The sequence below is a fragment of the Eptatretus burgeri genome, chromosome 11, assembly GCF_056783735.1.
Source record: "Eptatretus burgeri isolate ZD-2024b chromosome 11, Ebu_testis_v1, whole genome shotgun sequence".
NCBI lineage: Eukaryota > Metazoa > Chordata > Myxini > Myxiniformes > Myxinidae > Eptatretus > Eptatretus burgeri.
In genome coordinates, this window is record NC_140971.1 from 37158939 (window position 1) to 37174384 (window position 15446).

The following is a 15446-nucleotide window of genomic DNA, read 5'->3' on the forward strand; positions in this document are numbered from 1 at the left end:
CCATGACCTTTCCTGGGAAAGCCACATTTCAAACCTCGCCTCCAAAGCCACTCGCCGACTGGGAATCCTCCATCTTGCAAAGTCCTTCCTCGGCCCACCTGGGCTCCTGACCACATACAAAGCTTTCGTCCACAGCCTGATGGAGTACTGCTTTCCCTTTGAGGCTGGTGCTCCTGCCTCTCACCTTTCTCGGCTTCACGCTGTGAAAACCAAGGCATTTCGGATAATTGGTATCTCCCGCGATGAGGCTGAGTCTTTGGGCCTCGCACTGTCTCACCGCAGGCAGGTCGCTGGTCTTTCTGTTTTCTACCGTCTCCTCTCTGGCCTCGCCCCCCCCCCCTGCTCTGTCTGTCCCCACTATATCTCCGCAGGGCACTCAAGGTGCGCCAACAACTCCCTTCTGGTAAAACTACCAAAATCACGAATCACTGCTCACCTTCACTCTTTCATTCCTCTTTTTTACCTGCCTTTGGAGTAAACTCCCTCACTCTGTTCAATCCCATTCTTCGCTCCAGGCCTTCAAAACAGCTGTTCACCACCTCTTATCTCCCCCATCCAGAACCTCGATATTTTCTACCCCCATTAATCCACCCCAAACCCACCTCCTCCGAATTCCTTGCTTTCATTCCTGAAAGTCTCTGTAATGTCCATCTTGTATACCCCATGTTCCCTGCCCCATCCCTCTCCCTTTCACAGATCTCCTAATGTCTCTGTTCCCCACTGTTTTGTTCTTCCCTCTCCCGCCCCTCTTGTCTCATGCCGCCCTTGCTGTGCATTTTGTGTTAGCTCTCACACGAGCCTCGACAAGGTCTACAAAAAAACAAAAAAATGTTCCAAGCTCCTCATTTGAAAACTATAGGACTTACAAAAGCGATGTATGCAGTAATATATCTGTTCCCACCCTACCCAATGGCACACAACTGCACATGGGCTCTGTGTCCTTCATAGCTGTGATGGTGGAGAAGTTTCTAGCAATCCTCGATTCTGATTCTGCAACTGTATCAGACGGCATCCGGTCACATGTCTTGAAAAGCTGATCTACTGCTCTTGCACATCCTCTCTTTGCACTTTTCACTCGAGCATTTGCCTGACGTCATCCTCCATCTGTTTGTAAATCAGCGAGCATCATTACATAAAATAAACTAGAAAAAGAGCTATCAGAGATTGCAGGCCCTCACCAGGACTTGTTTTGTGTGGTGTGTTTTGCGTAGTGTTTGTGTACTGGTGTATTACGTAATTAATTGGAGACATAATTCGAACTGCCACTTCATAACTGCTGGCAGTGATAACTGGGTACCAAGACGTCCCACTTTGATGCAACCCCGCTTTGATTGGACACCTGATTCTGACCCATGACGTTTTTTTTATTATTATTCAATTGAATTTAGAATGGGATGAAAATAAATTCAATTCAAATCAAATGGAAGCCCAAATAGGAACAGTCCTGCATTGGAGTCAAAAGAAGGAACCAGAACAAGCAAAAAGCAAAGATGAAGTAATCAGGAGGAACCTGGATAGGGTTCACATTTCAGCTGCTACTCCTCTACCCTCAAACCCATCCAGGCACAGCCAAGTGAGCCTTATTCAAAAGAAAAAAAAAATAAAAAAATAAAAAAAGAACCCAGATCAAAGAAATAAATAATTCTGGCTGCCAGATTATGCACTTGATCAAGTTGAAATTTAAAACATGTATTCCCCATCGCTACTATATCTTAATTTTGAAGTTTCACGTCAATTGATCAAGCAGTTCCAGAGAAAATATAATTTTTTTTTTTTTTCAATCCAATATGTCTACCAAACCATGTCACCTATCAATAATTATTCCTTAACATACTTGGACACCCATGGCTTGGTGAACATTTGTGTGAAGTTTCCCCTTGATCTCTCCAGTCGTTCTGGAAAATATTTTTTATTGGTTTTAGGGTAAATCTAATATGGCTGCCAAAGCACGTGACCTATGACATCATATGTGTAAAGCTTTTGTTTCTCATGGATCTCATGGTGGTCAAAGGTGTACAGTTTTGCCTCGATCTGTTCAGCCACTTCAGAGAAGAAGATTATTGAAGGTTTAAAAAAACAACAATAGGGATGGCAAATCACGTGACTGATAATGTCATCAATTTTTTTTTTTTATCTGTGAACCATTTTATTCTGAGATGACTCAAAATTTTTCATACTGATCAGATGTAGCATTCTACATGTGCAATTATGACGTCATACTGAAGGCACGTATGCCATCATAAAAATCACACTTATTCCCCATGAGGAGTCCTTGCTGTGTACCAAGTTTCAATTTTTCCTTTGTGCAGTTTCAGAGATACAGAGGTCCAAAGTTTTTCCATTTTTCCAACAAGGCTGCCACACCAAGTGGCCTATGACGTCATAATTATCAATAAAACATTCTGCATAAGTAGTCGCTCCTTTGGTAAAAAAATTTAGTCTCAATCCAACAAGCGGTTGTGGAGAAAAATGCTGAAGTTCTGTGCAGACAAACAAAACAGACAGACACACAGACAAACACAAACAAAACAAACAGTCCCAAATGCAATACCCTCTCATCTGGCGAGGGTAAAGAGTTGCAAAAAAACCAATCCCCTTAAATACAGACCTATCAGCTTGCTTGCAATTCAGGAATTCAATTCTATGACCTTCGAGCAAGGTCAGGGAATCCATCATCGCAGTTTATATGAAATACTTTTTCCCCAATGGCCTCATCTCAGATCACCGATTCAGATTGAGACCATGTTGGATGGACTACCTTGGACATGTTGCTCCAACTTCAACATGCTGCTCCAACTCTCGCAACGATAGATGGAGGCTCTCAATGTCAGACACGAGATCAGAGATGTCTCGCGAGACATATTTCAAGCTTTATCAGACATGAGATCCAGGCTGCTTTGTTCCGTCTATTTGCACAGCACAACACAGGGCTCACGTCCTCAAGCCTTTAGCGATCCCCCAACCCCAGCCTCCAAGTAGCCGGATTACAGGTGTACGCATGGCTGATAAGCCATGGTTCAAAGCTACCTCTGAGGGCAAAGGGTTGACCATGTCCAAACCCAAAATCCTGCTGCTGCAAGGATAATATAACCTGTGTGGAATGAGTATCATTGAGGCACTCATTCTGTTTTATAAAGACATACAAGCAAACACTTGTTAAAGGTCGGGCACATTCAAAATGGAGTTTATTCGTCCAACAAAAGTGCAAACACATTTCAGATGGAGGCTCTTGTGGTATGGAGTTGTGGTATGGAGATGGAGTTGTGGTACCCCATATGGGAAAACATGTACAAGACCTGGCTGATGCAGGTCTCATAATCATTGAGGATGGGTGGGGTTTTTCTGATATTTTTAACAAATGAACTTTTTTCAGTTCTTTAAAATAAAATAACAGCAAATCAACGGTGACCAACAAAAACATGCTTCATCTTTAAGTCTTTCATTATGTTTTTTTAAACTTTTTTATTCACGCCACATGTCCCCGATGGGTGAAAAAGCAAAAAGAGATGTGAAATAATGATTGATAATTATTGAATGAGATCTAGACAATTGATTCGTGACTTGTATTGTTGCAAGTTGATAGAAGTCGGGAACACACTGCTGGGGGAGGCTGTTCCAAACAGAGGCAAGTGTGGTGGTTGGCGATTGTATGGAGGGAAAGGAGGGTGATGTGGATTTTTTTTAACCCACCTTGTTGTGATCGTTGTCCTCCTGAAGGATTCCAACTGGCCGATTGTGGAATCCTATTTGACTTCAGACAGAGTTTAACGTTTGTCCGATTTGATTATAAAATCCTACAAAAACCCTATCGACGCTGATAAAACTGATGTCCACACAAGTCCTTCCTTGTGAAACAATTTATTTCCTAATTATACACCATACACTTTTCACCCTTGTACAATGAACTTAAGAATCCCCATTTGATTGCAATATTATTTGGTTCTATTTCATTTATTCTTACTTTAGTTAACAGTTAGACCAACCCGATTCAATTCACTTCTACATTACATCAGAGAGTTTTATTCGAACTTGGTACTTGGTCAGTTCCAAAGAGTACAAGCCACTGAGAAACTATACTTCCTCACGTGCTTGTACTCCAAACTTTTAGATTTCAAAGCATTTTATACTTTCGTGAGAGAGAGGTTGGGGAATATTCACCCAGACTGTAGACGTGTCCTTTAGAGGAAAAGCCACTTCGTACATTTTCTAAGCAAAGGTTCATTTATCAGCTCGGTCACTCTGCTCCAGAACAACACATTTCTTATCATTTAGGGCAAAAGTCTTTTGGCCAGAAATGACAGCCAAATCAACTTGCAGCATAAAAGTTACATTTCTGAAACTCCATTTGTTACAATTTAAAATACATTAAGATAAATTTTTCCCCCACAAGGGTAAGGCAGAAAGGGTGACGAATAGTAGCTAAATGGGTGGTATGGACAGAGTGAAGAGGAAGGGGGACAGAGCACTGACTGTGGTAGTCACGATAGAAAAGGCACAGGAAAGAGATTGCTTAATGGTGGGCCAAAGGTTGGAGATGGTGAAACAGAGTTCGATCGTTAATGGGTCCAACAACCTTGGCTGTTCATGCACATGGACTGGCACCAGGATTATAAGTGAGGGCCTTTGTTGTCGTTGCTTGAGGTGAAGTTCTCAGATTTATTGAATTATTTATTTCTGATAAATATGTTCATTTTTTAATTTTGGTGGTGGTGTTGTTTTTCAGGGATTTGATAAATGCATGCCTCACCCTTGGGCCGACTTGCAAATTCAATCAGAGTCTGTTTGCTGCACTGTTATGAAACACCAGGCAATACAACACATTTGTAATGAATCTCGATCTTGGGAGTCTTAGGAGTCTTTTTGGTCCTCTGGGTCTTTTGGGTCTTTGGAGTATTTTTGGTCTTCAGCGTTTTGGGGTCCTCGGGGACCTTTGGGTCATTTGACACTTTGTGGTATTTTGGTTCCTTGGGGACTTTTTGGTTTCAGGGTCTTTTGGCAGTCTTCAGGGTCCAGAATATAGCAGCCACACTCATAGTTTGAGCTCGTAAACTTAATCACGTCACTTCATTCCTGAAGACACTTCACTGTCTCCCAGTACACGAAATAATTAATTTTGTTGACAACCTGTAAGCCAAATATAAATTGGTTCCTGCTGACATTTCTATGCCTGGTGTTAGCTTAATGGTGAGGGTGGTGGGCTTGAGATCCTAGAGATCCTATGATCCTGAGTTCAAATCACACTCGGCTGTTTAATTAATACCAGGTGGGGTTGACTCTGCCTGTCATCCTTCCAAGGTCAGCAAAATGAGTACAAGCTTGCTGGTATCCTGTGTCGGAGTGGTGACCCATCCAGGATTGTGCCCAATAGCCAAGGAGACTGCTTCGGCAGCACGAACGCTCTGCAGTGTGGTCCCGATGGAATATATATATATATATATATATATATATATATATATATATATATATATATATATATATATATATATATATATATATACATACATACAGTAGACTAGGTGTAAGTCGGCAGCGTGTAACTCGTCACTTCGCCTAAGTCGGCAGCGTCAAAAAGTCCCGAATTTATCTCATGTTAAATCCCTTTGAATAAAGGGTCATCCCTCTGTAAGTCGTCATCTCGAAGTCGTCACTTGGTCTAAGTCATCAGATGTTGTCCATTCCCACGTAATGGAAACTCAAGTAAATTACCACTCCTAACTTGTCACATGGAACTGCTGCCTCGTGAGAAGCCCGATTTCATGGAATCGTGATGCTCGCTCATTGCTGTACACCGCCAGTGATGGGCTATTTATAACTGCGTACACACGTTGATCGCACTGCAGGCAGGACAATGGCGACTAAGCGTAAGCTTACAACTAAAACCTACCAAGAAAAATACGACATTATCCAGTTTTGTGAGAAAAATCCACTGATGAAGAAAACAGACACAGCTGAGAAGTTGGACATCAAACGGCAGACATTGAACGATATCTTGAAGAATAAGGGCAAGATATTTGGACAAGTGGAGAAGATCGTGAGGCCGGTGGGAAGTGTGAAATGCGTGAAATGTGTGTCCTTTGAAGATGTCGATGACGTGCTCATCATCTGGTTTCGGCAAATGTCGGCTCAGCCAAATATTCGGTTTCGGCCGATTCGGCCGATTCGACCAAATATTCGGCCGATACTGTCTTTCGGTGGAGGATTGCCCAGCCAATATCAAGGAATACAATGACCAGTTTGAATCCTTTCTCATGCACCAGATGCCCAAGAGTTTGAGACATTCAAACATAACGGATTACTTCGCGAAGAAGTAAAGGATCGATCGAGCTTAGTGTTGAAGTCCGATCATGGTTTTATCTTGGCTTGTTTTGTACATTACCGCACTCACTCACACATAGGCATTGAGTGGTAATCATCACCACGATGACTGTGTGTCATGTAATTTGTCACCATACCATCACAGATGGTATACGAGTTGTCTTACAGAGTTGTTCATTATCTTTACTTTTGATAAACTGATTCATGAATTCCATCTTTGCTTGATCACTTTCCAACTCACCAACTCACCCCCACCTATGCCCCGAGGATTGTGTTTTCCTTTTGGTACAATAGCCGGCTCTCACACATATGTGTCCAGGCCACGCGCGACTTCATCCTTCACCCCACAGTCATCATGAATGTTCGCATACGCGTAAGTCGTCACATTTATAAGTCGTCACTTTTTTCTCGGTCCCGATGGTGATGACTTACGCCTAGTCTACTGTATATATAAATAAATAAATATATATATATATATATATATATATATATATATATCTATATATATATATATATATATATATAAATATATATATATATATATATATATATATATATAAATAAATAAATATATATATATATATATATATATATATATATATATGCATGATTTACCAGGCGTAGTGGCGTGCGCCTGTAATCCGGCTACTCGGAGGCTTGGGTTGGAGGATTGCTTGAGGACGGGAGCTCTGCACTGGTCCATGCTATGAGAGGGTGTAGGGCAGCCCAGAATCATGGTGTAAACCCAATCCTTATCCCTGTGTCCTAAGAGGTGACCAGGGTTGCGTCAGAAAGGGCATCCGGCGTAAAACCTATGCCAAATCAGTATGTGGATCATAACTGATGATCCCGTGTGGCAACCCCAAACGGAAGCAGCCAAAAGACGAACCACAACAACATATATATTTGCATGATTTGTTTTTCTCAACAATTGAGTAGTGAGACCCCAAACTATGAAAGTATATGTACTTGCTTAAGTTTTTTGAAACCTTTCAGTGGGGATTGAACCTGATGACCCTTATTGTGTTCCACATGAACAAATCCTTTGCTCCACCCAGTTGTTCCTTCCTTACCCAACTTCGAGTGAAGAAGGAAAGTTTCAGGAACGTAACTGGATCCTCGTGAAACTTTTTGTCTTCTTCAAACGTTCTTGATTAAGTTTCCCACCTAAGATGTCTTTATTTCCACTACAAGACGCCAAGGTAAGAGCGAACCATATCAATTGGTGTGTGTAGCACTCGGTTAAAGCTCTGCGGCGAACAGTGCGAGCTCGACTTACTTGCTGGATCGGACCAGTGGCTGCATGGTGTACACACATGATGGTTATCGGGTGGTTGGTAAGTAACTGTGCGGCGTGTGTTCCCTGCGCAGGCTTGGGCGAGCCGTGGGATCCCGCTGAACTGCCCAAGTGACACGGCATGCAAGATGTTTGATGCGAGCGTGCAGCAGGTAAGTGACCACCTGACCAGTACAAGTGTTTTACTGTATTCGAAAAGAAAAACATTCAATTGTGTTTGCAGTACCTCGGCTGGTTCAACGATGGAACGCTTGGGGGACTCGAAGGCACGTTGAGACGCATGCTTGAAGCGGACCCGTGTTTTGGTGAGTCCAGCGGAACTATGTGTTCCACAAACTCTTTGTTGTACACTGCTCCTTCCCCATTCCATGTCTAGGCGATGCAGGATATCATCGCCAGGCCCTGAAGGAAGGGAGTACTCGGTTTTTACTCCGTTTGTGACTTGCAAAATCGAATTTTTAGCCGCGTCGCGTTGCGAACACTGGCTCTAAGAGAGCTCCGCGTTGTGCTTCTTGTTGTTGTTGTTGTTGTTGTTGTTGTTGTTGTTGTTGTTGTTGTTGTTGTTCTGGTGAAGACAAAACCTTTATGACGCGGCTCTTGGACACATTTGTCCTTGTTTTTAAGTATATTTGTTCGTCGATTTTGTTATTCTGTCTCGTCTGCCTGTTTGTTTGTCTGTCTGTTTGTCTGTCTGTCTGTTTATCACCTACAGGTCACAATTTTAAACCGATCTTCATGAAACTTCACCACATGGTAGAGTTTGTCATAAGGAAGAAGTCTGTTGTTTTTGAGGTCAAAAGGTCAACATCAGCCCAAAGGTCAACAACTAAGGTGGGATTTCTAAAGTCCTCAATTTACATCCGATTGACTTGAAATTTGAAGAGGATATATATTTCAGGTTACTGAATTCAAACAGCCAATTATTTTTGAGGTCAAACTCGACCAAAAGGTCAACATTGGCCCAAAGTCAACAACTTAGATGGTATTTCTAAAATCCTCAATTTTCATCTCACTGAATTGAAATTTGAAGAGGATTTATATGTTAGGTCACTGAATTCAACCAGCTAATTATTTTTGAGGTCAACATGGACCAAAATAAAAGGTAAACATAGGCCCAAAGGTCAACAACTAAGGTGGGATTTCTAAAGTCCTCAATTTACATCCAATTGACTTGAAATTTGAAGAGGATATATATTTCACATCACTGAATTCAAACAGCCAATTATTTTTGAGGTCAACATCGACCAAAAGGTCAACATCAGCCCAAGGTCAACAACTTAGATGGTATTTCTAAAATCCTCAATTTTCATCTGACTGAATTGAAATTTGAAGAGGATTTATATTTCAGGTCACTGAATTCAACCAGCGAATTATTTTTGAGGTCAACATCGACCAAAAGATCAACATAGCCCAAGGTCAACAACTAAGGTGGTATTTCTAAAATCCTCAATTTTCATCCCATTGACTTGAAATTTGAAGAGGATTTGCATATCAGGTCGCTGAATTCAATGAGCAAGTATTTTTGAGATCAACATCGGCCAAAAGTCGACAGTCCGAATTTCTAAAATCCTCAGTTTTCACCTAATTGACATGAACTTTGAAATGGATTTGCAAATTACCTCACTGAATTTAACCACCAATTATTTTTGAGGTCAAAATAGGCCAAAAGGTGAACATAGGCCACATTTCTGAAATCCTCAATTTTCATCCAATTGACTTGAAATTTGAGCAAGATTTGCATTTCAGGTCACTAAATTTAACCATTAACTATTTTTTAGGTCAACATAGGCCAAAATTTCTGAATTTGTCAATTCTCATCTGATTGACTTGAAATCAAGGGAAGCGTAAAATGCACCTCCCTTTATATGGGTTGGTTTCCCTGCATGCAACTTTATAATCGGGATTGAAAATTTGTTTCTTGCCTTTTACTGGACGAAAATAGCTGCAAATTTCAGAAGTAAACCCTTTCTACATCGAGGTAATATGTTCCAAATTTCAGCAACATCTATGGCCGCATTTTGAGTTTTTAATGAAAACCCTCAAAATTAACTTTGGTGTCTGTCAGTTTGTCTGTCCATCCACCCGAAATGTGTTGGCATTTCGAAATATATATATATATATATATATATATATATATATATATATATATATATATATATATATATATATATATATATATATATATATATATATATATATATATAGCGCCTATGTGCAACGGGGTCTTATGGATTTGGTCTCGACTTTCGTGTCCGTGAATGTGTACATCCACAACTATATCTCGGACATGTACAGACCAATTTTATTTGTACTTGGCACAAAGCCAACACATTATGGTAAGCATTGGCACATCATTCTTTTATTTGACATCAGATCATAGATGGCCGAATGGCGGCCATTTTAGTTGTAACAAAAAACAACAACCCGGTGTCGAACACGTGCTCAATCATTTCTCGGACATGTATTTACCAACCTTGTTAAAACTTGGCACACAGATAACAAATGATGGCTTACATAAGCACGTCATTTTTTTCGAGATCAGATCTAAGGTGGCTGACTAGCGGCCATTTTAGTTGTAAAAAAACATCTAATGTTGAACACCTCCTCAACCATTTCTCGGACAAATATTTACCGATGTTAAAACTTCACACACAGAAAAGCACTGATGGCTTACATATGCATTTCATTTGTTTTCGAAATCAGATCCAAGATAGCTGACTGGCTGCCATTTTAGTTGTAAAAAGCCAACATCCTCAAACATTTCTTGGACATGCATTTAAGAATGTTGTTTAACCTTGGTGGACAGATAATGGATGATGGCTTACATCGGCACGTCTTTTTTTTCCCCCCAAGATCATATCCAAGATGGCTGACTGGTGGCCATCTTGTTACTTAAACGTGTCCCCAACCATTTCTCTGACATGTATGGTCTGATTTTGTTCAAGCTTGGCACAAGCACAGTACATGATGGCATACACGTGCCCCTCACTTTATTTTGTGATATGATTAAAGATGGCCGACTGGTAGACTGGTGGCCATTTTAGTTGTGCATAAATATGGGCTAGCCCTCGTAACTCCAGACAGCAAAATTATTCAAACAATGGGGACTATGACATTTTATGTCTTTTTTTACTTGTTAAATTCGGTTTATCGTACATTCTTCCCCCTATCCCTTCAATCCTGGCTTTTTTTCTCAGTCCACGATGTGGATAACCACATATCATATGCGGAAATGTCTATGTGAATATCGTTCTAAAAATAATAAAATGCTCAATGTTTTATATGTTTTGTTATTTTGGTGTGGATTAAATCCATCTACGTTATTAAATTTGGCTGACGGTACATTCTGCAGCTCTCCCCCACCCCCCTTCAATCCTCGCCCTCCCCCCCCCCTCAAGACATCTTAGGTGGGTAGAGCTATACTTAGCTTTTGATCCATAATTGGCCAAGTGTAAAAGCAACAGGACAATTTGAATGCGAGTGGAATCAAAGTTTCTCACTTATATTTATGTCATGCAAACTCTTCCCACTGCATATCCCCATGTCATAAAATGCTATTTTGCTGCACTTTCTTTGTCTGAGAAGTTGAATGACTTAACCACCCTTCCTTTTGTTCCATTTCTTCACCAGTCATGGGGAAAGTTCTCTCCCTGGGAACAAGTCTTCTTGGGACAGGAGTTTCACCAGAAACAAATGACGGTGTTAAATTTGAACTGCAAGAGCTTTGTAAGCTTGAGGGAAACCTTGGAGACAAAACCCGGGATCTTTCTACATGGGAGAAACAGCACATAAATGCCATCCACTTGCTCTCGGAAGGGTGAGAATACGTACATACATACTGTACGCACATACAGTACATGCATACATGAGGTGCCGCGAGGAGAAGTGATGTTCGGGACACATCGGCCATTTTGGAGTTAATGCCATATAGCACTATTTTAACCCTTCCCCTATCATCCGAGCCTATAATCATCATATCATTAAAAAAATGTCGCTTGCATCACTCCTCCTTGCGAGGCCTCATATGTACACTGCTGTGCAAAAGTCTTCGGCATTTTGCATTTTTCCACTCTGATGCAAAAAGAAAACTAAAACTTAATGTTCAATGCAAATCCACCTTTAAGAAAAAGTAAATCTTATTCAAATAAACAAATTTATACATCATATACTTGATATTAATTAAGCCTGGTGTGTTGGCGCAGTGGTTAGGGCAGCGGCTTGGGATCCAAAAGGTCCTGAGTTCAAGCCCCGTTGGGCCACTGAATTAATACACCAGGGGGTTGACTCAGCCTGTCATCCTTCCAAGGTCGGCGAAATGAGTACCAGTGTACTGGGCCGGTGTATACCCCAGTTAAAATAGGTGTACCATATCCCTGTGTCGTAAGAGGCGACCAGGGTTGTGTCAGGAAGGGCATCCGGTGTAAAACATGTGCCAAATCACTATGCGGATCATACGGATGATCCGCTGTGGCGACCCCGAAAGGGAGCAGCAAGAAAGAAGAAGAAGAAGATACTTGATATTAATTAATTGTATGTCTACCATTTCCTTCAAAATCATTGCAATTCCTCTCGAGACCCTTTCAAAATATTTTTTCTCAACTCTTGTTGAATGGTGTTCCATGCTTCTTCCAAGTCTTTCCAAAGATCTAAGTTGCTGGGATAAAAAAAACCCTTTTTCTTTGTCGAAATAGTTCCTAACAGCTTCATTTATATTGAGATGTTGTTCATGTGGGGGCCATTCCCCGCAACAGGTAAGTTATGAATTGTGAGAAAATGACTATTTAAAACCCCTAGTAAGGTGTATTGTGGTAAAAAAAAAACAACAACATGTGTTCCGATAAAGATTTGTCACGATTAGCCTTGGGAGCTCAGAGGAGTTACGTCACAAACAAACATCTCATTTGCTTTTATATAGAAGATAACATCCCTCCAAGCTTCGAACGAAATGAAACAATATCCTAAATGAAAGCAGATTGCACAAAAAGGGGAAATTAAGCGATCTTGTGTGAAAAAAAACAAAAAATACAAAATCACACCAGTTGATACCGAAGCAACACTGATCTCCATTGCACGACGCGACCGCACGACACCGTGGGGCCCACACTTTGTACTTTGATCCATGGACCAGTTATTATAAAGGAGGATAGGATGTATTTTTTATTGTGTTTAGCAAAGAATAGGACGTATTTTTTGTCTGTTTATTAACTGCATATAGTGCAGGGTAGAGCAGGTGACTGAACAGCATATGTAATACCTCGTCGTTCACGTTGCCTTACTACGTCACTCACTCGGCACTGCTGTGTTGTAAAAAAAGATGTGTGTGAACCCTATCAAATCAAGTCATTGTAGGACAGGAGGATGTGCACCCCTTATTATCCAATCTTCGTTAGAACAGCAGGACAAGTTCTCTTCACATTTCAGTTGGTTCCTCACACAGTTCAGTCTTCGATGCATAGAAGGAGTGTGACACTCAATGCCCAGACCATCTCTGCACTCCGCAGAGTGCAGCTCTGGGTGTCATATGGAGATCACTGTTTTGACCGAGGTTGTAAAAAGCCTGGTTGCCGTGGGGGATAAAGATGAGCAGTGGGATCTGGTGGATCATGCTGCTGTGCTGGTGGCCGGAGCAGAGCATGAAGAGGTGGGGGTGGGGCTGGGGGAGGGGGCAGTGCAACCTGGCCATACATCTGTGCAATGCTTTGCAGATCCACAGAGCACTCACCTCTGTGTTTGAGCTTCTCTGCTCTCTGAAATGCGACCTGCACCTGTCTGCCGACAGCCTACTGGGTCAGCTGCTCACAACTGGTAGGGTCACACCATGTGGTTGGGGAGATCCAATGCGAGATGAACATTGACAACACCACAAAGTTAACCAGCAATCAGCAAGATGATCAAAGAACAATGACCATTGTGCCTCTCTGCCATGTGATGGTGTACCAGTCACCCAGTTAAAAGTTACCATAGGCACGTGGGAACGAACCCCACTCTACAAGTAGAAGAAGAATGGTTGGCTATCACCCACAAGGTAAAAACAACCATAAGGAGAGAAAAGTTCCAAAGGGTATCCGATAATTAAGTCTCTCGAACCCAAAAACAAAGACTAAGAGACTCAGAACATAACAAGCATGGCTGCCTGATCGGTGCACATGCAAAAATGCATTACGTAAAACACTTGCCACAGTACACCGTCTACAAATGATACATGTTTATGACTTTGTTCCACTCACTGTGCAAAGTCAATTGACTACACAAACCCAGAGACACTTCTCGAATCATAGCCCCGGAAAACGGAGATAGACCAATTCCCTTTGGGCGTGATCAGGCAAGACCACGTGGCATCTAATCGTCTTGGGTCAAATGACTCTTCGTGAGTCGGCAATCAAGGCTGAGTTTTGCTTCCAGACAAGTCAAAAAAACATTGTTTCAAAGAAAAATGAAAAAAACTTGTAGGGAGGGATGAAATCCCCAAGAAACAACCAACTGAGGTAGGAAGGAATGACAATATCGGAATGACACCAAAATACAACACCACAATCCTTTTATGGATTGCCATCACATCTTTTGATGCCTTATAAAGCGGTCACATGATCACATTTATTTACATCAGAAGTTGGTAATGCAGGATTTGCTTGAACAGTGGTATGCATAAGGTTTATCGAAAGGTGAATTTTGAATGCTCTTTTGAATAACTGATATGACCCTCCTGTGAACCTCAATGAAAGTATCAGCAGACCGTTCTCGACCATTTTGCTTCATACATTACACATTTTGTCGTATCTTCCAATGCATGTGGCCTTGCAATCCACGACAGACACTTTATGGCAGAGTTTCTCACTCTGTGCAGCCTAAATGGCATTCAACAATTTGTGGTGTATTGTGGTTGTATTATTTTTTAAATCCGATAAACAGAATTTTATGGTGTGGGTACAATACCCAAGAGAGAAGATACCCAAGATACCCAAGAGGTACTTTCTTCTGTTAAAATCATTGTAATTGCTTCAGCCATTATTGTGCTCGGCTGAATGACATTTATCGACAATTCGGTGGATGAACAATTCGGTGATTTTACAATCTCACAATTTGGAACTTTATCGATGTATTCTGGAATCTTTTTCATTCAAGTTAGTTATGAAAACATTCGACAATAAAAGGTATGGCTTTTCATCGTTTATGACTTCACTCTACAGTAGCTTTTCAGTGTTTCATTTTGTACATATTTGGTGGGGTATCCCCACACATTGTAAGCATTAATGAACCGTGCTTCCCTATTGTCTCAGGTCGCTCACCTGTAGTTAGCACGACAAGGCTGCACTTATTTTCAGATATCTTCATTTACAGACGCTTTCTGACGTTTCTGTGATATTTTTCCAAGTGTATCGGCTTTGATGACCATCGGTACGTGAAATTTCAGCTTTCTGCATCACCCAGAAAGTACCGAACATCAATGTTAGTCAGTCAGTTAGTGAGAGGTTAGAATGAGCTTCATATTTTGGATGATATTTATGTAAAATATTGGCATGTCTTCAAAAACTGTCTCATTCATATAACATTTCAAAGGCGACTTGCGAGACACTTGTGTGTTTGTTTACACAGGCGTTTTGATGCAGCATCTTGTGAATGGGAAGATATTTTAAACTTTTATCCACGAGACCCAGTTGCTTTGCGATTTGCCCATGATGCACATTTCTATCTGGGACAGTCCCAGAAAATGTGTGACTCAATTGCTGGTGTGCTACCTGAATGGCCTGCAGAAGACCCACTTTCTGGGTACGTCCTTCACTTGCTATATTGTTATGTTTGTTGGGTAGATGGCGGAATTTCATAGAAAAGGTAG

General features: G+C 41.2%; 1 protein-coding gene across 3 annotated transcripts in view; it reads left to right on the forward strand.

The window, feature by feature from the left end:
• The first annotated feature begins 4616 nt into the window (after positions 1–4616).
• TTC38 (tetratricopeptide repeat domain 38) overlaps positions 4617–15446 on the forward strand; it is a 57472-nt gene continuing 46642 nt past the window's right edge. For 2 of the 3 annotated variants that reach the window (XM_085846025.1, XM_085846026.1), the window contains exons 1-5: positions 7352–7517; positions 7687–7764; positions 7836–7917; positions 11243–11429; positions 15206–15379. In XM_085846025.1, coding sequence (XP_085702151.1) covers positions 7488–7517; positions 7687–7764; positions 7836–7917; positions 11243–11429; positions 15206–15379 — 551 coding nt within the window. In that variant the 5' untranslated portion in view covers positions 7352–7487. Of the gene's footprint in view, positions 4642–7351; positions 7518–7686; positions 7765–7835; positions 7918–11242; positions 11430–15205; positions 15380–15446 lie in introns of those variants that run through there. The other variant, XM_085846027.1, reaches the window with a different exon arrangement.